General features: G+C 44.3%; 1 protein-coding gene across 1 annotated transcript in view; it reads left to right on the top strand.

Annotated features, from left to right (window-relative positions):
* The window catches only part of LOC103368159 (attractin-like protein 1), a gene marked incomplete at its 5' end in the record, with an annotated part of 246,604 nt that overhangs the window by 170,333 nt on the left and 48,594 nt on the right, over window positions 1-27,677 (top strand). The window contains one exon of the mRNA XM_008296425.1: window positions 20,404-20,499. Coding sequence (XP_008294647.1) covers window positions 20,404-20,499 — 96 coding nt within the window. The remainder of the gene's footprint in view (window positions 1-20,403; window positions 20,500-27,677) is intronic.

Raw genomic sequence — 27,677 nt, 5'->3', positions numbered from 1 at the left:
CCTCGACTGGAGGAAGAGAGAACTCAGAAACATCTCATGTGTGGTGAGACGCTGTTATAATGACACACATCATAAGAAATAACAATAAAACTGAATTTTTATTTAGTTAATTAAAAAAAGGAAGTGGAATCAACATGTACAACATTTTCCCAAGAGTCCACAGATTGTCCACAGGTTTTACCGATACTGGGGGAAAATGTCGACTCTACGTACTGTAGATATTGTACCAGTTACGTTTTTAATTCGTTTTTATCCGTCCTTTGCCTGCAGTTCAACCTAAAAGTCCCCGAATGTTTGTCACGTGACTGTTGGTTGAGTCACAAACGGCTTCACGGTTGTTGTTTTCAGAATCTGTTGAGTGCAAACGATGTATTTTGGTCAGTTTGTGAATAAGACATTTAGGATAAGATGATTTCAACAGAACGTCGTGATTTTAAGCTTCGATTCGAGTCACTTTCCGGACAGTCGAGCAGCTGAAGGACCTTCAGAAAGTTAAAACTCTGATGATTCTTTCTGGTTTTACGGTTTCTGTCATTCTGCTGATTTTTAAATCATTATGTAAATAACTCTCCTGTTGAGGGTCGACGTGACGTCAGCGCAGTAAACTAATGAATGAATGAAAACTTTTCAAGCCTGCAGATGCACTTTGGGTCCAAACGCACACAGTTTCCACAGATGTGGACTCACATCTCCACAGATGCATGATCAGCTCTTGTTGCGTGGCTCTGATGGGGCAGACTCTCTAATGCCTCCATCCTGTATACTTAAGCTCTGTGGCAATCTGCAATAGTGCTGTGCTGGCTTGTTTATTGGCAAAACTGTTGGCTTCTCTCACTCTGCTCTCCAGTTCCTCCCTCCCTCTCTCTCTCCTGCCTTCATGCGCTCTATCCTTCTACCTCGCTCGGCCTCTCTCAGAATATTTGTTTATCCCGACGTTATCGACTTCTCCCCCTCTGCCAGCTCTCCCTCTTGGACGCCGATAGCTCAGCCAAAGACGCCGCTGGTTTTTCATTTCCACAGCTGGCACGCTGCACTGAAAGGAGGCCCGGCAGGATCAGCGCTACGGCCCGATGTCTGAATTAGTCAGCCGGACGCACACATGCGAGCGCACACACACCTCCGCCAGCTCCAGATAGTTATCGATCAGACATTGATTGACCGGCTCCTTGTTAAAAAGATCTCCAGATGAGGCCTGCAGGCCGGCCGCTAAAGTTGCTGACTCCTCTGTCACGCACGATGATCGTTTACGCACACACACACACACTTATATGCATATATACGTGTGTGTGTGTGTGTGTGCGAGCGCTCGGTTGATGAGTTGTGTATATTGGCGAGCTGAAGCCATTGTTAATGAGATGGAGCCTCGTCGTGCTGAGGAGTGCTGGGCTCTGCAGCTTTCTACCAGCTTTCACTGGCACTGAGAGGAGGACGGAGGGACGGACGGACGGAGAAAAGACAGACGGACAGATGGTGTGGAGAGGGACGATGGTGCCTGGACTTCAGAGAATCTCATGAAAGTGAGACCGGGAAGACGTTCTGGTCCAGTCTGGTGCTTGCAGCCAGCGTGGGTGTCCTCTGCCAGTTTGCCAAACATGCTTGGAATGAAACAAGCTGCTTGATTTCTTAACAAAAGGCTGAACAAAGGTATGTGTTGGTACGCTTTCCATTCATCGTCTATGTGAAATGCCCCGCGCTGCATTCTGGTAGCGCTGCATTTAGCTCATTTGCATAAAGTTGAGGTCTGGTCTACTTTATGTAAATGAGACGCGTCCAGTGGAGGTCTGACGCCTTCTGAAACGTTCATATAACCTCTACTGTAGCCGTCGTTGAGCTAAAACGAGGACACATTCAGCAGCTTTATTCCCTCCTCAGATGTTTTCAGAAATACTTGTCGCTGAACTGTTTTCGTTACCAGCCGCCATGTTGGTCCAGCGCCCTCTACAGGACTATTTACCAGTGAAGGGGTAATGCTACGTGTCCACGGGGTTGTTTTTATGCAAGAGGCAGTTCTCTGTTTCACGAGGCCCGATAGGCGTGTCTCTAGTGGGCCACGAGATTCAAGATTCAAACCTTTATTTGTCACAAACACAGTTAAACACAGTGAAACGTGTTGAGCACCTGTTCAAGAACTAAACAATAATAATAACAAAGAATAAAAACACACAAAAATGAATTATGTGAATATATGAAGTGTCAAATAGTGCAATATGTATATATACAAGGTGAAAGTAAACAGGACAGTGAACAGAATTTGTAAGTGACTCGACCGACGCTTTACCTTCAGTCCTGTCGAGGCGTCGGACCTACATGGCGGCTCGGTCGCAAACTTTCTCCGAGTTACGAAAACAGTTCAGTGAAAAGCATTTCTGAAGAAAATTTAACGCGAGGAATAAGCTGCTGAATCTGTCCTCATTTTAGAGGTTTTACGAAAATTTCACGAGTCGTCAGACTTCTGCTTGATGCGCCTCATTTGCATAAAGTAGACGAGACCCCAACTTTATGCAAATGAGGCAGCGGCAGCTAGCGGGTAATGTGATGCTACCAGAATGCAGTCTGCGACGCTTCACATGGACAATGAATGGAAAGCATGAAACTGATGGATCCTGCAGAACCAGCAGAGTTCAGAGTTCAACCAGAATCCAGACTCAGGACTAAACTCTCAACATTAAAGTACTCCAGTTTACCAACAAAACATGTTTTAAAAAGTTTATACTGCAGTGAAATATGAGCCCAAAGTGAAGAAAAGCTCTCGTCTGAGTGAACCTGGTCTCAGCTGCAGCAGCATTGATGTCAGTCGAGGCTCTGGGCTGAGTTCTGGTGAGTTGTGTAACCGACTCCACTCAATTCTTTATTTAACTTCTGATTTAATGACCTCATCGTGGCTGCAACACACAAACATACCAGAGTGGTGCAGAAACTACATTTATTATTGTAAACACACAACTTTTCCATGAGTTCAGACTCGTGTGTGTCTGTGTGTGTGTGTGTGTGTGTGTGTGTGTGTGTGTGTGTGTTTGCGTAGGTGTGTGTGTATAAACGTGTCCGCCAGCAGAGCAGAGTATAGGTGTTTCTTATTATCGCCTCGACAGCCGGATTTACACGATTTAAACAACCGTATATCCCTTTGACCGCAGTCTGGCTCTCACACACACACACACACACACACACACACACACACACACACACACACACACACACACACACAATCCATGACACTGGACTGTAAAGCTACACAGACACACACTGCAGACCTACACACACACACTGTAGACCTACACACACACACACACACTGCAGACCTACAAACACACACTGTGAAGCTACACAAACACACACTGTAGACCCACACAAACCCACACTGTAGACCTTCACAAACACACACTGTAGACCTACACAAACACACACTGTGAAGCTACACAAACACACACTGCAGACCTACACAGACACACACTGTAGACCAACACAAACACACACTGCAGACCTACACAAACACACACTGTAGACCTACACACACACACACTGTAGACCTACACAAACACACACTGCAGACCTGCACACACACACTGTAGACCTACACACACACACAGACACACACTGCAGACGTACACACACACACACTGTAGACCTACACAAACACACACTGCAGACCTACACACACACACAGACACACACTGCAGACGTACACACACACACACTGCAGACCTCCTCCTCCTGTTGGTGTTGCTTCTTGTCTCTCTGGTTGGGTTTCCGTGGGAACACTGTTTATCCCGTCCATTTAGTCCATTTAGCCGTGTGTCCCATTAGCATCAGCCTCCCATCTGTCTGCCGGGCCCCTGGAGGAGAAGCGTGTGCGTCTGCTCGGTGACTGATTGCTTGTAATCACGCTTGTGTATACGCAGGCGGCAAACTTTCTGATCGCCGCCGCCGCCCCTCCCCCTCTGCAAACCAATCAAATATCAGATTAACGCTCATCAATTCCCACCTGCACCGACGACGCCGATCATTAGCCGTGACCTCTCTGGCCGGCTGGCTGGCACCTGTCCGATCCGCCGATTACGCCTCGCGGCTAACGGGGGCCGGCCACTTCCTGCCCCGCGTCCAATTAGATCCCGCCGAGGAGGCGACCCCGGCCGGCCGAGGCCGTCGACCCCCCGAGGTCAAGGAGAGCGGCGCTAGACGGACGGCGAACCTTTCCCTAACGAGATCATCACGTCTTCACAACGGCGTAATGCGAGGAGATGTTTAATCTTTCTGGGCCTAATTCACTGTCAAATATGATTTTATCCTCATTGAAGCAACTTTATTGCTCGTGTCAGGAATTAACGCAGGTCAATACAATAAACTCGATAGAGGTGTGGGAGGGACGAGAGGAGAGGAGGCAGGTCGTAGCTCACACCGGATCTGAAGAGTGTTTGAAAAGATTTCCTCAAAGTTGAGAAGAACAGACGGTGTTTTTAGCTTTTAGCCACAAAATGCATCTGCTGTGACGCTCATACAGTCTGAACTTCTGGACGTTTCGTGTCTCGTTTCTCCTCACTGTGGCTCGTTTTCACTCCTGCACCTCGTTATCACGTGATTAATTCAAGCACCGTTGTAGTTTCAACATTTTTCAGTTTCTGGCTGATAAGTGGCGCCATCTTGGCAAATTAAAAACATATAAATAAAAAAAAAATAATAAAACACCGGAAGGCAAACCCCACTAGACACTGAGGCTGGTGTTCATGGCGTTGGGATGTGATTGGACATGAAATTACATTTTTCCATTCAACTACTTTTTTCAATTTGAAAATCCGAAGTAAAAACCGCTAACGGTCCAGTTAGTGGAGCATCTGTGTCATCATGAGATTCATCCTTCTGTGTTTGTTTCTCTCCTCTATGACTCTACAAAAAATAGTTTGTACTCCAGCAGATTTTCTCACCTGTGACGTGTCAGAAAAGGCTTCCAGTGTGTCCCCTGTTGGACCATTGCACTTCACTTTTAGTTTCACTTGGTAAAGATCAATCACCAAATCTGTGGTTGGATTTAAGGTCATATCGTGCTTTGGTTAAGACTTTCACGAGGATAGCTACACGTTAGGAGCTTGGTCGATTTTAGACAAAGGACAGGATGACGGTTTGGTGATTTACTGCATGTTTAAAGCTTTTTCTCCATTAAGGAGGATAAAGAGTGCCACCTTGTTTAATGTTCAGTCGGAGCGACAGTAAGGAAACAGAATAAATGGCAACGATATGTTGATTTAAAATGTATTTGAGGTACATCGGATGTGATGCCGGAGCAAATAACCTAAAACATAAAGAGAACGCAGTTTGTTGGAGACCAGGCTGATGTATCTGTGGGTGAAGGTGAGAACTATCGATCTCTGGCTGGTTTCAGATCTACAGATCTATAGATTGAGCTGAAACACACTTCTGTTGAAACCAGGAGAACGCAGTCTGCAGAGTCCAGAGAAGTTAAGTCCAGCTGCTGGACTCGTCCCGGTCACATGAGGAGGGAGAGGACGCAGCGCTTCATTCTCTTTAGATGTGGCGGCCTGTGGAGAATCAGGATGGATGGCGGCTGTCTGAGCGGGCCGGTGATGAGGCTAATGTGATGGGATGTAACGGATGACCCCTGAAGACGGCCCACTTTCCTCTCCCTCTCCTCGTCCCGCCGTCTGTCTGGATCCGTCTCTCCGTCTGTCTGCCAGCAGCCGGTTGATTTAGTGGATCGGGTCGGCACGCCCTTAAATTCTGCGTTTGAGGATCAGAGATGTTTAATCAGCCTGGATCCTCTTCATTTGGTCCAAGTTTACAGAAACTGTTTCTCACAATTTCACTGTACGAACAAAACACTTTTCAACAGTTTTTAAGTGCAGTTTATTCATTTTTTTTGGACAATTTACCCTTTAAAAATGTTCTTAAATTACAGATAATCACAGAAAACTGTATTAATTTACTTATTAATCCCAAAACAACAACAACAACAACAACAACAAAAACAGCAGAAACACAGGGCAAAACTGTAAAAGTGGACCAAAAAAAATGTGAGCATAAATTTTCAAATATCTGACAATATAATTATTTTACAGATATTTTTAAATATATATTTAATTACAACTTTACACCTTTTCAACTGTATTTAAATCACCATTAATGAATAATATTTTAATAATAACATGTGCTGTACATTCTCTATATGACAAAATGTTTAGGACTAGAAGAATAAATATTGTGTACAGAATACTGCGATTTTACAGAATTTCCATGATTTTTTAAACCACAGATAATATCCAGTAAAACCACAGAAAAATATTGTTAAAAATAAAAAAGACTGTACAAAATGTACACATAAAGAAAATCACTTTTTTTTTTTTTTAGAAATTTGTTCTTTGACAAAGTGTGACCAGAAATTGCTGTTTTTACTGTATTTAAATGAACTAAGAATATGATATTTATTTATCATTCATTATTATTTGTTCATAATTTACCACTATTTTCACACTTTTTTCTTTCTTTTTTTTTTTTCAGTTTTTTTTTAAACTTTTTTTTTTTCCAGATTTTTTTGTTTTTTCTTTTCTTTTTTTTCTCTCCAATGCACCATATTTGCTGGACGTGTAATTTATCACCGGTCTTGTGTATGTTAGTGTCCGACTTTACTTTTTTCTTCTTAGCTGTGAATGATAGATGCAACCATGCTGCAGAAAACCTCGGTGCTGCTTGTATCACTGAAGTTTCTGCTGTGTGAAGGAACACAAAGCGGCGTGTTGTCAGTCTGGCTAAAATTGCAGCTTTATTGAATTTCAATCCTGTGATTCCACTTCAGCAGATTCAGTAGAAAACCTGTTTTGTGGCAGCAGCGATGTTTAGATCGCTCGTATACATACCTCACAGTTTTGTTTCTCACGTACTCCGATGATTTGGCCTGTTTTTGTTGCGTCTGATCTGGAACGTTTCTCTATTTCTGCCTCTTTGCGTCGTCGTCTCGCTTCTGTCTGCAGTCAAAGGATTAGCAGTAATTGACAGAAAGTTAACTGCGAGTCGGTCGTAATGCGAGAGCGAGTCCGCCTTGTTCGGAGTAACGGCTACAAGCCATGCGATCTATACGCCTTTTTCTGTCTCTCTTTGTCTCTCTGGCCCTCGCTAATTAGCTCTCCAAATCAATGGGGATTTATTCCACCGCCATGAGAGGATGTGTGTCGAAGATATTCGGCGGCGATCGGACTATCTGGCTCACACGGGCTCCGGCTGTAGCGTCCGCCTGCTGTGAAGCTGGTTTTTCAGGCCGGGGTCCAGACCAGAACCAAGCCTGAGTGTCAGAACGCCTCCTCTCATCCTCACCGTGATAATCCAGCTCCTATGAAGCCCTGCAGCGCTGGAGCACCTCCTCAATCCCTTATCATGGTTTGACTGAGGCGTTGAAGGTGTCTCCCAGGCACATGAAGGGTTAATAAGTCCTGTGTGTTATAGATCAGCCACAACATTAAAACCGGTGACAGGTGAAGTGGTTTTCCTGTTAGAGTGGCGCCTGTCAGGAGGCTGGACACGTCAGGTAGCAAGTAAGCTGTCAGTTCTTGAAGCTGAAAGGAAAAATGGGCAGCGTGAGGATTGGAGCGACTCTGACAAACTGTGATAGCGAGATGACCGGGTCAGAACATCTCCAACGCAGCAGCTGCTGTCAGGTTAGTGCCTCACGAAAGTGGTCCAGGAAGGGACGACTGGTGAAACAACAGCAGGAGCTCCTGTAGCACCATGATCTGTGATGGAATGGTGTCAGGACACACATTGCAGATGGTCAGTGTGTCCAGAGTCCACTGCAGAAGGTCACGTATGCATCAGAACCGGACCACATAGCAGTAGAAGAAGGTGGCCTTTACATCGTGTGCATTGTTTATCTGTAGACTGCACAGCAGAAGGATGCTCTAGAGTGAGAAGATGAGCTGGTGGAGGCAGAGTGAAGCTCTGGGTGAAGGTCTGGGTGAAGGTCTGGGTGAGGTTCTGCTGGGAATCCTTTGGTCCTGCATTCATGTGTTGCCATCTACTTGAACATGACAAACATGGTTCAGGAGAAGGTTTGAGGAACATCACTGAGAGTCCAAAGTGTTCAATAGAGTGCAAACCTTTCCAAACCTCACTATGAAGTATCTGTGAAAATAAGTTTGATCCACGGTGGCTGAAAAACTTCAAGGTTCTGCTGTCTTGGTGACACCTTCAGAGCTCTGTGGAGTCCAGGAATCCACAGGAACAAAGGAGAACTACATGAACATGAGTCTTACACACTTTACCTCCAAGCTGACGACATGTCATTCTGTTGATGCATTTTCTCCTTCGTTATCTTATTGGTTCCCATTAAGTTCCACATGGAACCACTTCACACAGTTACTTGAGTTTTTTATGACAACAGAGCAAATTGTTTGAACTCTGTAACGTGGAAACTGCTCATCATGTCCAACGTGTCGCCACGAAATTATGTTTCTATACAATTAGACTGCATTTTATTTTGAAATAAATGTAATGTAATGACCTGTGATGTGGCGTAAAGGGCAACGACTGAGTCCACATCAGGAGGTGGGAGGGATAGATGTAGGCAGGAACCAGCAACTGGACCAGCGATGGAGACCAACGATGGCGACAACCGTCGTTCTCAGAGTTAGGTTCTGTTTCCTGCTGCTTGGTTGAAATTAGGCACAGAAATTGCTCGGTTAGAGTTTGGAAAGATGTCGCGGTTTGGGTGAAAACACGAAGCTTTCACTACACGTTTGAAGCTTCTGGTCTGTTCTCTGAGTTAGCGGCGTGACAAGTACCAGCCCATCTGTGATTGGTTGGCTGAGAATGCAGTTAAGTTGTAAAGGAGCAGAGACCAGGTCCTTTGTGCAGATGCAGTAAGATCAGATAAGTTAATATATGAGTTAATAAGTTAGATAAGTTCTGTAGCATGCTTTTGAAAAACGGCCACAAAAATCCGTCTTCCAGGTGCAGAATACGGTCAGATGCCCCCCCATGAGCTCCGTGTTTGGCTGTGAGAAGTTTGCAGCTCTGCAGAGGACAGTGACGGTAGTCAGCCTGAAAATTACAATAGATTCCAGGGCTCAGCCGGAGTCGTAAAGAAAACAAAGTGGCAGAAAGTCGTTGCAAATTTGTCAAACCACTCGTGCGGCGTAGCGCAGTGTCCCGCCGGTGATGTATGTACGTTCACCGCCGTCCAAACACTCATCGTTCTGCCGATAAATTATTAAAACTGTTTATAGAAGAGCTCCGTGTGAGTGTTGTATCTACAGACTGTTCTGTCCCAGCTCCACAGCTCTGCCACGTATTTCACAATTAACTGCTGAAGCCACACTTGGACGGGAGTCGGCTGATTTACATGTTACCTGCATTTCTGGTGGTGTTTGTTTAACTGGAGCTGCACCCCGCCGGCTCTGTCTCGCAGCCAGAGCTGAACAGGACTCTGGAGTGGCTCGTCCAGTCTTGGGGATGCTGTTGGAAGGCGGCGTGGAGTGCTGGATTCTATCAGACCAGGATATCTGTGCCCTTGTTTACTCTACTCAGATCCCACTCACCACATTCAGCCAGGAGACAAATGCTGTCTGGAAACTTGGCAAACATGCCGGAAATGAGATTTGTTATCGCCTCTCGATTGTGGCCCCGCTGGCATACAGATTCAAGAGAGTGTGTGTGTGTGTGTGTGTGTGTGTGTGTGTGTGTGTGTGTGTCGCTCCCAGCTTCGCTCTGTGCTCACACCTGTTTGTCTGCACACATCCAAGCGACAAATTTGGCGTTTTTTGCCAAGTGTTTTTATGATGTAAATCCGCGAGTGCACCCATGTGTGTGTCCTTTGTAGAGCAGCTGCATTGTATCAAACAATCCGACCGGCGGCGTCTCGGCGGACACCACGTCTGTATGGATTCATTCTCCTCTCAAACAGCTAATATCATATTTTATGCCGAGAGGCAAAGCTGAAAATCCTATCTGTCTCCAGTCACAGCACTGAGCTTCAAAGCCACATAATGAAGGAATAATTGAATACTTATCAGCATCAATCACGGCTCTGTGAATGTGTGTGCGCTATTTGTCTATGTGCCTATTATGGGGTCCGACAAAGCGCCGCTGTGAGGGTCCGATACCGCCTGTATCTCTGCGCATCTCTTTGTGTCTCTCTCTGAAATGTGTTTTGACATCTTTTAGCGTTGCAGATTTAACCGTGTTCCTGATTTGCGTTGCGCGCCTTCAGGTGGCTCCAGGTATCTCCGGATCGTCCTCATCACTGCCGGTGCTCTTTGTCGGCCGTGAGCTGTCGGCGGCGATAGCGGATCGATGCGTGTTATGATAGCGACCCAGTGGCGTGCAGACGTACTGACGCTAGTTGAAGCTTATCTTTCTTGTGCAGTTTCTGTAGGACACACGACTGTAACGTATAGCCGGCAGAGCGGAAGCTGAAGCCTGAGACTGACGGCCGGGTCGGTGGTTCGTTCCTGCTGCAGAGAAAAACCTCTCAGTCTGCGTTCCAACCCTCTGTTATGGTCACCAAGTTTGAGCAAACTGGAGCCAATGTTCCTGTAAAGTGTTGCCACCTTTTACCACAACCTGTAAATTACAACTTTCTTCTTTACAGGTGAATAAAAGCTAGTTATATACCACATATATATACTATAAAGAACATCTTTAGTATTTACAGTCCAGAATTTAGTTTCAAAATCTGAATCCTCCACAGTCTGTCCAGATGGTTGCCAGGATTAAACCAAACTCTCACCAAGTCATTAGCGTGATGCTACAAACCTTGCTGTTGGCTGTAGGAAGCAGGAAGACTGATGACTGATGGTTAGTTCTTGCACATGGCTCACTCCTTCATCGGTTTTAATGGCAGCCAGCTGCCAACGGTTATTATATGGTTATTATATGGTTATTGCTGTTTTTGGCTCCAAATAAAGCATCAGCATTTATGGCATTCAACTGTATTTTGAGCAAACAAAAAAAAAGTAGACTACTATGAGAATGAATACACACGTGTACATTTTAGCTTGTCAACCCTTTTTAATTGCCTCCCCTGCTTGGCTGATAGTAAAACAGACAGCCGAAGCTCCGACATGTTCAGACTGACTTATGCGTCTCAGAAATGCCATCGTTTGGCGCGTCTGCAGCGCTGTGTTTTAGGACAGCACTTGGATGCAGTTTGCATCCAGATGGGTTATCGTCATTCGGCTGAGTTTGTTATTACCGGCCGTGGAAAGCAGCAGTGACAAGCAGAAGTCGGCTTATCAATCACTTCACCAATGTCAGTGACAGGTCAACACTCCCAGAGCAGCCAGAGAAAAACCCACAACGACACGACAACACGTCAGCCGAACAGAGAAAGAGCCCAGCTGGCCGGTGGATCCTCCAGTACGATGGAGCTCGTGAAGCAGCAGGTTCTGATCTGGAGGCTGAATATATGATTTAACTCTAAACAGCACTCGTGTGCATGTAACAGTTCTTGTTTAAGGTTTTTCTGTTTTGCGGTCATGAAAACCATAAAAGCACGTCACTCTCTGCATCCTGGACTGTCCTAGAAGGGTGGAAAAAATCCATTCCCGACTTGACGTCTGGTTCTTTTAGTCGAGGACAGTTAAGTAACTTTTGTGCAAATTTCCCTCCAGAAAGATTCAAACCTCTGAGGTTCTGATTTGCTCTAACAGGTGAACAAACCCGTCCTGCTCCGGCGACGCTCGACCACATTTCACATTAAAACCTAACTGAACCATAAAATGTACTGTCACAGTCACCCTTTTCCTTTTCACCTGCTCCTCTACACATTTGCATCTCTGAAGGTGTTACACTCTTCGTGGAACATGGAGAGACTCCAGTAGGACGTCTGGTTTGGAGATTTTTGCAGCAATTTCCTCAAAACGAGTCGGTTTTCTGGTAGCTCACAACGTCGTGGTGATTTAAGAGCGCATGCAGGACATCGTTAAACGTTGTCATTAGCCTTAAAAGTTCTTGTGAAACATATGCAACACGGTGAAAAGTCTGCCTGTGGATTAGAGAGCAGTCTGTAGCAGCTATTAATCCCTGTCCAGAAAGGGTGGTTTCTCTTGTATCTCTGATTAAAACATTAATCAGACCTAAACCTGCAGCCTTCTGCGGGAATTGATTAAACCATCTAGTTAGGTTATAGATGGACTGGAGGAGCATGGACGCTGATGTTGCATTACATCTGCAGGGGAAGCAGGGGCAGCGCTGTTGGATGAGAAATGTGCTGTTTAGTGGGTTCATATCAGCACTTCTGTGTGTTTTCTGTGTCTTTGTGCCTTCTTATTCTATCTGCTGGTCTGATGCGTGTAAACAGGCGTCACAGCTTTAGCATGCATGACACTAAACATGGTGACACCAGAACATCAGACTGTGGACCGGGTCGTCCCCTCACTGTGCAGACTGATGTGATTCTGCTGCAGCCCACTCCCACTCCTGTGGATCCAGGCTCTCCACCAGACTGTGGGTCCTGGCTGCAGGGATTTGGCTCCCACCGAGCCACAAGTGTGTCAGCGAAGTCCAGCGCTGATGCTGAGCGATAAGATCCGTAGTTTCCAGTCTGCGTTCCAGGTTTTCCCCAAATCTGTTGGCCTGAGCTCAGATCAGAGCTCCTTAAAGGCCAATGAAGACTTTTACACACGTTAGGGCTGTAATTCCTTTAATAACTTCCTAATATCCAATAAAATCACAGAAACAAGGGTTTTGTTGCATGTGACAAATGGTGATTTGTTCTTTTACATTTGACAACAAAATTATCTATTTTATTATTTGAAAGAAAAAAAATCTTTATCAAGGATTCAAAATGGTGAATAGTGTCATTTATTGTTATACGTTGTTTTTTTTTGCAAATTACAGATTTTTTAAAAAAATACTCTAAAAAACAGGGGAAAAAATGTACATGTTGTCTGTAAAATAAAATAAAATAAAATAAAATAAAATAAATGCAGGACAAAACTACAAGTAATTGCCAGAACAGGATTTTAGTTTTATTTTTTTTCCCAAATGATGATTTGCTCTTTTATCTTAAATTTGACAGTAAAATGACGCGATTTATTTTTACTGTATTTAAATCAGGGAGAAAAAAATCATTATAATATTTTTGCTATTGTTTGAAAATCAAAAACAAATAAATATTCAGGCTTTAGAAATAGTAAATTACAGATAATAACCACTGAAAATAAATAAACAAATAGAGCTGAGGGAAAAATGTCCAAACTGTTCATCATGTCTGCATCAAATATTTAAATATTTATATCAGCCAAAATATATTATTAGTATTTTACAGATATATTACCTAATTTTCCCAGTTTTTAAACAGCACAGTACTCCATCGTTCTTTTGAACTTTAAAAAAAAAATATATATTTTTTTCTTTTGGCACTCTTGCTGTTGATTTTCACAATTTCTGATTTACAATAATTGGAATTGTGGTGCCCGTCCAAACTGAACGACACACTGTGGTGTTTGTCCGCATACGTTTGGCCGACAGATGTGTTATTAAAATCATTATCTGCAGCAAATGCATACGTGCTGTTCCAACACGCCAACACGTCCACTCTGAGGGTTTGTTTTGTGTGTGTTTGCAGTCATTTGTTGCTGCAGGACTCAGAGCACACGCTGCTGCATTATCCCCCGACAGCTACCTTCCACCGACGCTTCTATAGCCGTGCCCTCGCCAAGCCGCCGTGGAGTTTAATTGCAGCCATAGTAGTCGTGAGCCACTCGTGGTGCTGCGAAACCCGTCATTTGCGCAGGAGTGCATCCAAAATCAGCAAACAGCACATTACACAGATATTTCCAACCCGTCTCGCTGGGCTGGCAATTTGAGCTCGCAGGTGCTACTTTGGTTGAGCGGCGCTCTGTGAAGCATAATTCGCCATGTGATTGGCTCCATTGTTGCAGCACTCTCGTTTTTCTCTTGGCTGTTTGTGCGTCCGTCCGTCCAGCTGAGATGGTTGGCTGGACGGACGGACGGACGGACGGTTGTTTGGATGCCGCGCCTCCCCTCGAGGCGAGATAAACAAAAGTGTGCTCGACGTGGAGGGAAGTCGCGAAGAGACGCTCGCAGCTCGTGTTAACTTTGCGAGTTCTGTGTGAAGTGTCTGGTGGAAGGCCTTCTAGCTCGGACCTCCTTCTCTAACTCAGACACACAAACCCGTCGCTGTGCCTCTTCTTTTGTCATCCGGGCGGCGGTGTCGAGTGCGGCGCTGCTTGTTTACAGCACAGCAGAGTTAATTAGCCGTTTTATGGCTGATTTACAGCCCGACAGGCAGACAGAGAAGATGGCCGCTGTCTTGTCCTTGTTTCCCACTCAAGGACTTGTCAAAGGGGGCATTAAACACACGACACATGCACGAGCACACACACACACACACACACACTGTTTGACCAGCATTACCATGAGCACTTTTATTTGGATGCATATATTGGATTCACTGGGGACGAGCTACATGCACCGTGTTCAGACTTGTGTATAAGACTCTAAAAGTTAACACAGTGCAGAATATGACTCCCACTTTTAATGTCCAGACATAATTCCACTGTCTAGACTTATTTATCAGGCTGCGACACGCACACATAAACATGAGCAGCTCATCCCGACCGGTTTGTCTAATCCCACTAACGGAGCAGCGATGGCTTCGGGGAGGGAAGAGAACACCTCGTATGACACACATGGATGCAGGCGAACAGGGAATAAACAGGCTGCTGCTGTAAAAGCCCTCCGATAAGAGCTGCTGCTGGCTTGTCCGGCGTCTCCTTCACACCGGACGCCGCTGGATGACTTTACTGTCCCGCCAGCAGTCACCTTTGTTTTGTTTTTGACTCTAAACTAAAAAGATTTCAGCTGAAACTTCACCTGTCTCACCTGTTTTGAGGGACTTTCTGCTTTCATCGAACCAGTGATAGATGAGATGTTGTGGGATGTATTACCGTGGTAACGCAGGAAATAGAAGGAAAGCTTTAAACATGTTGTCTAAAGATTGTGTTTTAACCCATTTCCTGAACCTAGCCGTGTAGTTTTGGTGCATGAACGGAAAAAACTGTTAAAAATTGCAAGTAAACAACGAGTTACATCAAAACTTCCACCTGGGACGCTAACGCTGGGTAGAAGTCCCGTCGCCTGCTTCCTGCATCAGCAACTAAAATTCATCATCCCGGTCCAGGAGAGTCTGCACGGAGCCACCAACTGCACAATGCACCAGGAAAACAGAGACCACCTAAAACAGATGCTCGTTATGAGGAGATTCTCCTTCATCCACACCTTTAGTGTCGTACTGCACAAACACAGTCGGAGGCTCCAGACATCCTGCTGTATGTCCACACACCTGAGGAGTAACCACTGATCTGTAACTGGTGGTTGTTTAAGGCTTTCTGGAACATCCACAGGAGCTTCATGCACCAGTTTGAGTTAACTTTTCGGGGTAATGAGGCCGCTGACTTCCTCACATGGACTTTGTGGCTCTTTCAAACTGGAATTCTCTCCTTTCACAAAACAAACTTAACTTTTGGTGAGAAAATCCTTTTTTTTTTTTGGAGACAGGGTTCTTGAAAGACCTACGTTGTTGTCTTGGGGTAATTCTCAAATATCCAAAACCATTCCTGTACTTATCGGTTCACAGTTACTCAAAGCAAACCCGAGGAGCTGTTGCTGTTGATCCGGTGTACGTATGAGCCTGTGAGTGCTGTTTGCAGACAGGAAGCAGTCGTATGAATCGTTTTTGAAAAGGTCATATTTGGAATTCACTAAAAAAACGTGGTTCTGCTGATGATAGATCCAAAAAGCCCTCATGGACATTTGTAATGCAGCTTTTTTTTTTTTTTTTTCCAGTTGAGTAAAAGGCTTCAATGGACTCCATAAAATACAAACTGACGTGGTGGTCATTATTTAAATCAGCCTGTTTACCAGTTTGTGCAACATGCTAGCTAACCAAAGCACTGCTGGGTTTACAGTTTTTAAAGGTTTTGTTTCAGGGTTTGCATTAAAACTGAGGTTTCACTGAAACCAAACAGAGAAAAACGAGCTGCAGACACACTGGATTGACATGTTTTTGAAAATACACCGAACCACCATGTTTATGAAGGTCTGAGAAGGTCGAACGGGGATATATTACCTCACCTTCCCTCCCACACCTGCTCACCTGGACTCTTACAAATGCGAGCCGACACCAGCAGGAGGCTAACAGCGACGCTAGCGAGCACGCGCTGTCATCCGGCCGGCGTTAGCATAGCACTGACAGCTAACAAGAGAAGACATCACATTAGCCGGCCTGGGCGGCGTGCTAGCAGAGCCGCCGGAGCGCCTGACTGCGCTGATGTAGCTACAGGTGTAGTGTTCATTCATGCTTAAAGAGGCTGACACCAGCAATCGGGCCGGCGGCGGCGCGCTAGCACAACACCTGACAGCTAGTTAATGTCAGTGTGCAGCCGTTTCTGTGCAACAGGAGAGGACAGCGAGGTGCAGAGGGATCAGGGAGAGCTAACAGAGTGTGGAAGCCGCTGACATTTAGCAGCGCTTTGCTTCCTTTATCCTGTGATGATTTACCGCCTTTGTTCTTCGTCCTCTCTTGTCCTTCTTTTTGCTTCTTTTCTTCTCTGTTGTTTCCGTCTTGCGTCCTTTGCAGAGCATTTTGTTGTTTCTTTTTCCTATTTGTAGGCGACAGCAGGACACAAGCTGACAGGTTTAAAGTTTGATCACATCGTACAACATCTGCATTTTTGTTCCACGTGAACACTCGGAGTAGAACCGACTGTTCTTGTGCAGTAACGTTGGATTTGAGCAGATTAACTGAGTGCATCATAGTGTTTGTGTGCATGTCTATGATAGATAAACATCCACACGTCTATATATCGAACCAATTATCTATCAGGATGTAAAGATCAATACGGATAGTTTTCCTTTAGCCGTGCATGGTTTCAATCTGTGACAGATGACTGATTGACAGGCGAGTATCGACTTCTGTCTGCCTCTCCATCTTTATAAACACATACAGGTCCATCTATCTGTTCATTTATGGGTCTATGAGTGAGAGAGATACATGCAGTGTGTTTACAATTAATTCTAGATCCACACATCACAATATTAATGCAAATAAAGAGCAATTTAATTGTTTTTCCAGCAGTCACACGACGCTGTTTTCAGGCCAGACGTGTAACAGGTTTCAATCTTATGGACGGATGCATCATTCTGCAGGAATCAGTTCAGTCTGAACTCAGTAACTGCGTTTTAATAAAACTAAATGTTCAGTAAACCTGTTCTCATTCACAGACCGACCCGGTTCTGTTTTCAGACAACAGAAAAAGTACAGACGCATACGTTCAGACTGCATGTTAACGAGCAGAACCATCACCAAACTAATCTGACAAACTCATTTAAAACGATCGATCAGAGAGAAGGTAGAAGTGATGGAGTGTAATCATCATCCATCCCAGGCTCAGAGAGTCTTCTTCCTGGACAGGGACTCCGCCATCTTGGCAGCATTTTGAGCTGAAAAATAGAAAGTCTGGGAACATGTGAGATTTTATTTGCCAAAAAGGGCTCATTATGGACCTTTAAATGCTGCTGTACACTACCATGTTTAAGGTTCTGGAGTTCTGGTTCAGTACAAGTTTAGAAAATGTTGATCATGTCGAGCTGGATTTGGATCCTCAGACACACAGCAGCTCACTGATGGAAAAGCAGGTGAAACATGTTAACATGCAGACAAAACACCGTAAATCTGCACTAAAACACATCCAAGACCGTCTTCTGGCAAACCGACGGGAGGCTCAATCCTCTTTCTTTAATTTCTGTGAACATTTATCAGCGTCTTTCTTCTTATTTTAAATGTTCTTAAATCCCTCTAAAAGCCGTCTTCTTTCTCTGGTTGTTTTTCTTTCTTTGGCTTTTGCTCGATGACTTAGATGAGATGAGATGAGATGAGATGAGATGAGATGAGATGAGATGAGATGTGCTTTATTGCCCTGCGGCGAAACGTAGTCGTGGGCTCAAAGCCACTGATTCAAGGATTCATGGATTCAAGGCCTGTATTGGTCACAAACACAGTAAAACACGCTATAACGCACAGTAAAATGCTTTGTGCACCTGTTCCACACCAAAACAATAATAAGATGAATAAGAATTAAGAATAAAACACACAAGAAATAAATACATGAGTATATCTATGTACATTTGTATATGTTTGTTTGTAGAATTAAATAAAAATGGGGCAGTAGTTTCAAATTATAAATCCAGGTAAAGCCAAACAGGTAACACAAACCTTACAGTGTGTTCTGCGTTCCAGCCCAATAATAAATCATACAGTCCTCCTTATCTTGATTTCTGAAGGATTCAACAGATTTCTGTCTCCTGAGCTTCAAACTCTGAATTCATGGCGTGTGTTTCATCATTTAAAGTCTTGTGCGGCTCCCAGAGGACACATTTTTCATCCCGACTGATTGATAGACTCGTAGTGGAGAATGACAAGAAGGTCTTTGACTGTTTGACCGCATCCTCGCGTGAGGAACTCTCTCCTGCGGGTTCACCTCTCCGTGCACGGCTGTGTTTTCCCACAAAAGTGCCGTTTGTGTGTTTCGTCTTTCGTCGACAAGAGTTGTCCTGCAGGCTCGCCGTCTGCAGCCCAGATCCTCGGCTTCGGTTGCAGAATTTCATGCCGAAACAACGAGCAACATATTGATCATTACTGCTTGGCGCACGATCGGCCAGAAATTTGTTTTTTTTTTGTTTTGCATAAAAAGCAGGTGGCCGCCCTGCAGCTAAACATAGAAACAAACCTCCATGAGCATGTCTGTAGTGAGGTGGAGGAGTGGAGGGTGGAGGAAGGTGCAGCCAGCATGGTGTTATTTTCCATCTTTTTTTTATTTCAGCGTGTGTGTGTTCTCACAGTAAATCAGGTGCAGACACACACTTGGTTTTGCTGCCTCCGTGTGTGTGTGTGTGTTGGGTCAGCGTTCAGGCCTGGTGCTGATGAAGGCCTCGCCGTCTGCCTTTGTTCATCTGACATTTCCTCATTAATGAAGTTTCCCTGCCCTGCTCCTCCTCCCCTCTGACTCCCTCCGTCCCCCCGCCAGCTGCTCTTCCTCCTCCTCGCCTTCCTCCTGAGCGTCGATCAAACATCCTGCTTTGATCTCTGCTCCCCATTTCTCCTCTTCATCCCTCCTCCTCCCTCGTTCTCCTCCTCCTCCTCCTCTTCATCTGATTTTTTTTTTAAACCTACTGCACTGTAAAGACAAAAAAAAAATGGTGGCAAGAAATAAAACCCGGGGATGCTGTAGCATTCGTAAACTGTAAAAATATATAAGACAGCACTTTATTCATGCCACAGCAAAGAGGACAAAACATGGAGGCAACATGATAGAAAATGCTAAATTAGACAAATAACAGACAGAAGTGTTGGTGAGTTTTTACACATGTGGAAAGTCAGAAACACATTTTTCCATGTATAGAAAACACTGCCATTGCACCGGTTCTTGTATATGTAGAAGAAATTGATATTGTACTATTTTTTTTCTTTTAGTGTATAAAATATTCACATTGCACAGATTTGAATGTAATAATGTTGCACTAGAGTTAATAATGAAAATACTGATTACCTACCAACAGTTTTGGCCTGTTTTTATTCAGATTAACAAATAAATGGAGGATTTTACGAGATGTTATCAGGAAAAATCTGTAAAATAAAAATTAAAAATGATTTTTTTTTATTTTGTTATTGCAAACTTTTATTGTATTTTTATTTATTTATTTTATTTTATTATTTTTGATTTTTTTTCACCAATAACATACTGATTTTTTTTTTCTTTCTCAAATTGCAGCAAATATATTTAAAATAATTATACAGGTTAAAAGTAAGTAAATAAATAAATAAATAAATAAACAAATAAATAAATAGAGTGTTTTAAAAAATGTCATTTTAGTGTCAAACATTGCCACAAAAAAAAAATCTAAAAAAGTGTATTTTTATTTGGTTTAAATTCTATTTTTTTCTGTGATTTTATTAGTCATTATCTGTAGTTTAACAAAACAAGAAAAAAAATCTGTAAAATAACAGTAGGTTTTTAAAAAATGCACTTAAAAAAGCTTTTTTAGTATTTTTTTAACATTTTTTTTACAGTCTGTCTTCTCTGTTCCTAATTCTCACTCTTCAGCTCTCTTTGTCTTGTCATCTTTTTATCATCCCTCTATGACTGAATCACACTCGGCTGTCCGTCTAAACAGCAGGACGACTGTTGTTGCTGTGAAACCTGCGGTCCAGATGAGAGTACTGCAGGAGCTCCTCGTCCAGACGCCCTTGAGCAAAGCGCTTCACCTCCAGCCGGTCCCGGCGGAGCCGCGGTCCGACTCTGCGTGAATGACAATGTGTGCTGGAGTTAAAAACAAGATGTTTAAAAACCCTCTTCTGTCCCTGTTCTGTTCTGTGTGCAGCAGCTGATGAGAGAGCGACAGCAGATGGCCAGTCGTCCCTTCGCTTCGGTCGCCGTGGCGCTGGAGGTGGGCGGCGACCAGGAGGAGCTGCTGCAGGTCAGAGCAACACAAAACAAACACAAGCCGCTCGAACACACGAGGGAAATCACAGCAAGCAGACACACAGTGGAGCTGGAGGGCAGCGTGTTCGTTTGCATATCGGTGGCTTCACACCGACACGACTGATGCACACAACCTGGTTCCACTTTTCCACGACTGCTGGAATCGAGTGCCGCTCATCTCAACTCAAATATCTTCATGTTTCTGGTCCAATTAGTCGTCTGGAGGTGTGTGAGTCTATGCTGGGGGTTATCTCAGGTCGTCGACCCCTCGTGTCGTCGTCCCGCCTCTACAGCAGAGTCAGATGGATATCAGGGAGGCAGTCGGACGACGTCAGATGTTATCAGGAAAACAGCTTGTGTCGGGACAAATGTGTGTCTCCTCCGTTGGCCACACATTTTTTAGAAAGTAGAAGGAAAACGCAGAATCCCATCAGAGTTTGTGGCCTTGAAAAGCAAAGTGCGCCGAGAAAATTCAGTTAGGACTCGACGTAGACGGAGTCATGATCCATCAAACTGCTGAGGTGTTACTGAGGAGATACCAACCCACCTCCTCCAGTACACAGCAGAAGATGTGTTAAATGAGTCCTTTTGTGAACCCTGTCTGTTCATTTAGCTGCTGTTGTTTCCTATTTATTTCACTTTCTTGGTTTTGGGTGCGTCCTGTTCACACTGATTCCCTTAACGTTTACATCGAAGCCATTTTCTCGTCCTCGACACTAAACGGATCATCAGACGGAGGAGAAACGTTGCACATTACAGGACGAATGCAGCACGTGTTGGTATGACGGCCAGCAGAGGTTCTGCACAGGTGTTAGTGCAGGATGTGACCGGCACAGACTGAAACAGCCTCAGCTTTGCATGTTCAGTCAGTGGAGCTGCAGGTTTCACGTGTTTTCCTTATTTTACTTTGTCGTGGTGTTTCTGTTGCTGTCTTGTGCGTCATGTTGAAGCGTCTCGTCACATCATCAGCGAGGTTTTCCGGGTTCATCGGGTCATTCAGCATCGAGCCACCCACAGTAATCTATTACATAAAATACTGACCTATTGGTCAAAGTGCACTCTGGGAGATCGGACTCTTCCACCAGTGTTTTCAGGTGTCATTTTGAAGAACATGAAGACTCTTCCTGACGTCCTGCTTGCTGCCCAGAGCTGCCTCTCTGTCCCATTTACTTCCTCTGACTTAATCTTCACGCAGCAGCAGATGAGTGGAAACAGAGGAGATGGAGGAAGTCTGACCTCATCTCGGTTTGCCTGGAAAGCCCCAGAACCGTCCCGCGGCGCCGTGCACGGCCAAGCCAACAAATGACCCTTGTCAATTCACAAAGAATGGCAGCGCTGCTCCGCCATTGTTTCCTGATTAGCCATTAGCGAACACAAAGGGGCTGCAGTGGGAACATGGCAGCCGCGGCGGCAGCAGAACCGCACATTGTTCAGAAGTTGCACAAACAAACGCACAATCCTCGAGCCGGTCTGACAATACTGTATCATCAGCGGCGCCAAATCCGGAGCTTTGTGACCCGAAGCTTGGACCACGAGTGGAGGCAGCATCGTCAGCAGGAGGAGCACATTCACCTGCTGCTCTTTAACCTCATGACCTTTAATAAACTGAGTTTGTGCTGCTTTCAGATGCAGCATCGAACCGAACTGAACTCTCAGCGATGCCGTTACTCTCAGGTGTGCATGCTGATGTGTGGCTCTTTATTGTTAATCACCAAGTTAAATAGAGGCTCTGAATTTGCTGAACTGATCTAAATGAATGTATTCGATCTGTGAAAAAGTGATTTGTTATGTTTTCTTTATTTTATCCAGTCGATGCACTCACTTTCACATCTAAACTTGTCTAAAAGTTTTATGCTCTAAATCCCAAAACCGGTTTTCTTTTTTAAAAAATGGCAAAATTACCCCATTTATCTGAATCAGAAACCGTAAAACCTGAAAGATTCTGCAGATTTTCAGCTTTCAGACAATCCTCGAACATCTGTGGTGTCAGAAAACAGAATCAGATCTAAGCTCCAAAACGTGACGTTTCATAAAAATCACTTTATTATTTAAGTGACTCATTTTAAAAAACCGCAGAATTCCATTTTGCATCAACAAGAATCTATAAAAAACATTGAATTCTGTGTTTCACAGTCATGAAGCCATTAACGGCTGTGAGCTACAGACGCATCACAAAACTCATGAACGATTTGAGTGAACTGGTCTGAAGATCAGAGTCGAGCATAGAAATGAAACTCTGTGTAGATCTTTGTTTTTTTCTTCTTTCTCCAGTATCAGTAACACCTGTGGCCACAAACCAGGAACACGTTGATCCCATTTTTTTCTTGTAAAACAAATAATCAAACAATTGAACTTTTGTTCTTTCTTTTTTTGGTTTTATGGCGTTTTAACTTTGTTCTGCTGCACAAACCATATTTCTGAGTCTTCTCTACTTCTAGTCATGCTTGTTCTGGTTCCCTGGTTTATATTGTAGTGAGGGTGGCACGGTAGGTCGGTGGTTAGCACCGTGGCCTCACAGCTAGGTGGCGTCCCGGTGAGGACCCCCGAGATCTTTCTGCGTGGAGTCTCCATGTTCTCCCCGTGCAGCGTGGGTTCTCTCCGGGTTCTCCAGTTTCCTCCCACAGTCCAGAAACATGCTGAGGTTAATTGGTGATTGTAAATTGTCCGTAGGTGTGAATGTGAGTGTGCTTGGTTGTCTGTCTCTAAGTGTAGCCCTGTGATAGACTGGTTACCTGTCCAGGTGAACCTGCCTTCACCCTGAGTCAGCTGGGATAGGCTCCAGCCCCCCACCACCCTAGTGAGGATTAAGGTGTAGAGATGATGGATGGATGGATGTCGTAGTGACAAATGAGCCAACAGTGACAGGAGCAAAGCAACGTCCAGAACCTGCTCGGCGTTCAGAGGGTTAATGTGTTTACAAAGTGCAGATTAAAACACACGTGTGAGCCGATGCACCTGTAGACTGATGATTAACAGCACATGACGAGTGTCTTTCTGTGACGCTGCATTCACCCTCCAGCTCTGAGGTTTCACGAGAAAAACAACATGAAGTCGTTTTTTTTCTCGACCTCTGCCAAGCAGGTGCAGACAAACACAGCTCACCTCAAAAATATCCACACGGCACCTCGGGGAGGCGCCGACGTCACCGAAGGTACAAGCCGAGGGGAGAGAGTGCAGCTGGCTTTTGATAGCCCAATTTTCATTTAGCTGTCCTGCGCGAAAACAGGCCGACATGCTGGAGCTTCACCTTCATCCTCCGGCCCTGAAGGGTCCTCCAGAGGCAGCGTGGGCCCCCAGAGAGGCAGCTGGTCCCGCTGCTCGTATCAGCCTCCTGGAGATTACAGAGCACACGACAGGACGGCGGAAAGGGAACCGCCAAATCAGACGCACACTTGTGTCGGTGTCACCTCTACTCTGATTGCTGCTCTCAAAGACGTATGCACGCAGACTTCAGATAAACACGGGTCCGGTAGTGAATAGTGAATGTCAGGCAGGAGGGCGTCACAGCGCCTGGAGAGAGAATGCTGTGTTCTGGCAGCTTTTTAGGGTTTTTGTGCAGCTTTTTGTGCTCTGAGTGTGTTTGCTTAACTTACTGCTGCACAAAAAACAGATTGTCACATCAGGTTGCAAAAGCAAAGCGGCCTTCGTAGCAAATAGTGTACGAGTTGTGTTGTAGTTTCTGTTCCAAACAGAACCGGAACACGTTTAGACTCAGTTTAACATCATGGTGCTTCCAGTAAACGAGGTTTCTGCACAACAAACTTCCACCTCTTATATTCTGCTCTTCTGCGAGATTAGAAAACGAGAGCACATGAACGAGTTTGTGGTATTTTTAAGGTGATCGTGCCAGAGGGAGCGGAGCAACACCTCACGTCCTCTCAGGGGGAAACAGATGGAAACAGAACGGAGACCGCGCTGCAAAAACTGTCTGTAGCTCTAATAATACTTTACAGTGAGAAAAAAGAAAGACAGAAAAGCTGAAGCAGTCTGGATGAGACAGTGTTGGAGGAGATGCTAAATTTCAAGCATCAGTTTTGACATCTGGAGCTAACGCTAGCAACGGGGGGCTAGCATGTTTAGCACTGCTTCTCTGAGCACATATGAACACGTGTTTGAGTTTTTTAAGGAAAAGGGTTTCGTTTTTGGCAGATTTTTAAAATGTGACTTGAAGAATAAAGTGATTTTGATGAAATATCACAATTTTAGGAACCTTAGCGACGTTAAACATCCAACTCTTGCGTGATAAACAGATATATCCGATTTTAACTTGTGATTTTGTGGCCGTTCAGGAGGTTCCAGACTTGATCTGTGAAGCTTCTCCCATCACTAAATAATCTGGGCTCAACATTAGTTCAGAGCAGATTGTCTGGACGGGGGAAAAGGGAATAAATCAGCTCCAAACTCCTGTAGTCGGAGTCTGACGTTAGCTGAGATGTATGTAAAAGATGAGGTTTTATAAATATGAATATAAGTTTTCTGCACAGTAGCTAATTGCACTTCTCTTGTGAGCTGTCGTAAACTACCGGTGTGTCGTCCTCGCTTTAATAAAAAGACAAATACATTCATGTGCTGCAAGTTGTTCAACGACAGATAATCTCGAGATGCACAGAGCAACAGGTTGGAACAAAGGAATGACTTTGGCTCCTTGACGTAGCTCATGTCAACGTATTAATAATCCTGATGGCGTCGGTGGATTATGGGATGTGAACTCGTACCTCCCAAGCCGCCGCCGTCGCCGCCTCCCCGAGGCCTCTGGTAGGGAGTCGCTGACAGATGCTGCAGGAGATCTGATGCGTGCAGGAGGTCAGGTGGTCAGAGTGAAAGCCAGAAGAACAACAGAACTCATCCACCGACCTGCAGCGATGCAAACACACATAGATATAATGCACGGATCAGAACAAACACCACCGAGCCCTCAGCTCATGTGTTGGAAAGTTTGCCAAAAATGAGACGCTGGTAGACGTCAAACATTTCAGAGTTTTGTGCTTTATTTCAACATTTTGCACGATTTATCCTGAAACATGGAGATTATTTTATTTTAGATGCACAATTAGACCGACACGCTGAAGTTTAGCATCCACTCTGCATAAAACAATCAGACTTTTACTCACTGTGGGCTCGTTTTCTGCTGCAGAACATAAAGTCCTGAACCTCTGAGGAAACAGAACAACCACGACTAGACGTAAAGAGAACTCAGAAACGTCTTTAGTGTCATATGGTGCTGTTATGATGCCAGAAAGCATAAAGAACTTGAACTTCTTTTCATAGTTATTTTAAAAAAACAGATCTTTTTTTCTTTAGATATTGTAATACTTTCTACTATTCATTTGTCTGCATTCGTCTCTCCTGTCTGTTCTGTTTGAACACTTCCTGCAGTCTCTGGATTTTTCTCACATAACTGATGGTTGCAGCTGAGTTACAGAAATGTGATTTTGATGGAATATCACATTTTTAAGGACCATTAGAAAGTTAAAATTCCAACGTTTCTTTCTGTTTTTACAGCCTGTAGCTACGATGAATTATTATAAATGAACAGGTGTGACGTTACATCTGGTTTTGGATCTTGTGTGTCAGAATCACCAACTTTAGGAAACACGTCGACCTTCTTAATTCTTCCTCTGAAGCCTTCAGCATCCCTTTAATTCACTAACATTATTCAGTAAAGGTATTGTGATTGTTTTAAAGTTCCAGACGCTGCTCACCTTGTCGTCGGCTAACACCTGCACACACCTGACTTCCTGTCGGAGGTTTCATCTCCTCACACAGTCTGAGCTGAAGGTTACAGAGACAATGGCGTGGAAGGCTATCTGCGCATGATGCTTAATTAGTTTTAGCTTTGTTTTGACCAGGTTGGACTGGTCCACATGCCTGTAGAAACCTCAGGAGTCCCTTTGCCTTATCTCTGCCTCAGCCCGGCTTCCATTTCATTCTTGAAGGTGAGAGACAATGGGGCAGAACGCTATCTTCACTCTGAGGTTAATTACACAACATCTGGCTCATAGTCGAGCATGCAGCTTAGCATAATTGTGTAATTAATGAGGGAAAGGGAACATTTCCATCCTGCCCCGCTATTTTATGTTGTCCTGCTTATGCAGAGCAACACGGTACATTCGAACAAATAGAGTCATCATCGGCCCATTTCACGCCATGTTGGGACGGCGAGCGAGGAGCTCAGCACCTGTTGTCTCCACAGCTGCACGCCGAGCCGGCGAGCACGGGAGGGACGGGAAGGTGTGTGAACCAAACCATCAACCGTGTGCTGTGGATGCTCGCATTAGAAGTGACTCGGTGTCCGGCGGGTCTGAGAGGAGGTGACTTAACAAAATCACCAAAATGTGACCGTTTGTCAGAGCGAGAAGATGTAAAAACTGAAAACAGTCATTGGGTTTGAATCTTTTATGAGAGTCATTTTCATTTTTGTGACGTCATTTAGTCAAGATACTTAAACAAAAAGCTTAAAATGCTGATATTTCATCTAAATAATCTTTTTCCACGTCTTTTATTTTTTTTAACATCACAAAAATAAATCGTTTGCCAGAATCTACACAAAGTGAAAACTTCTGTGCTTCTTGCTGCAAACATGAAGTCATTCGTGACTCAATCAGCATCCAGATGTCAGAAATGTTGGGACTTTAAGGCTGAACTAGGTTGAACTGCAGACAGCAGATAGAAGGGAAGAGTATGGAAACAGATTAAAATGTTTATCACATGTAGAGCCACCATCTTATTTACTTCTATGGTGACACCTGTTGCACTTTGGATTTAAAATAACATTTGAAAACTTTCTCATGGTCCTTATAGTTGTGATATTCCACTGAAATCACTTTTTGTACATGTCTTGTTTAAAAATGTGCCAATAATGAACTATTTGCATGAAGCAGATTCTGTAAAGAAGCAATAATTCTGTAACAGACACTCATGTGAGAAAAGTTCTGGGACTTCTCGGCTGAACTGCAGGTTCAGTTTAAACAGAACAGACAGGAGACGAGTACAGGAACACATTAATAGTAGAAAGCAGTAGAATATCTATTTTGTGTAAAGTCAGTGTGTTTTTTTCCGCCCAGTTTTTGTAAAATACCTCAAATATTACTTCTAATTCAAAGAAATTCAACTTTAGTTTTGTCTTGTTTTATACTGTCTGTCTGTCTCATGGTGCACAGAAGACATGTCTGA

This window comes from Stegastes partitus, unplaced genomic scaffold, assembly GCF_000690725.1.
Source record: "Stegastes partitus isolate 25-593 unplaced genomic scaffold, Stegastes_partitus-1.0.2 Scaffold1127, whole genome shotgun sequence".
Lineage (NCBI taxonomy): Eukaryota > Metazoa > Chordata > Actinopteri > Pomacentridae > Stegastes > Stegastes partitus.
Note: the sequence above shows the minus strand (reverse complement) of the source record. Positions and strands in the feature narration are given on the sequence as shown.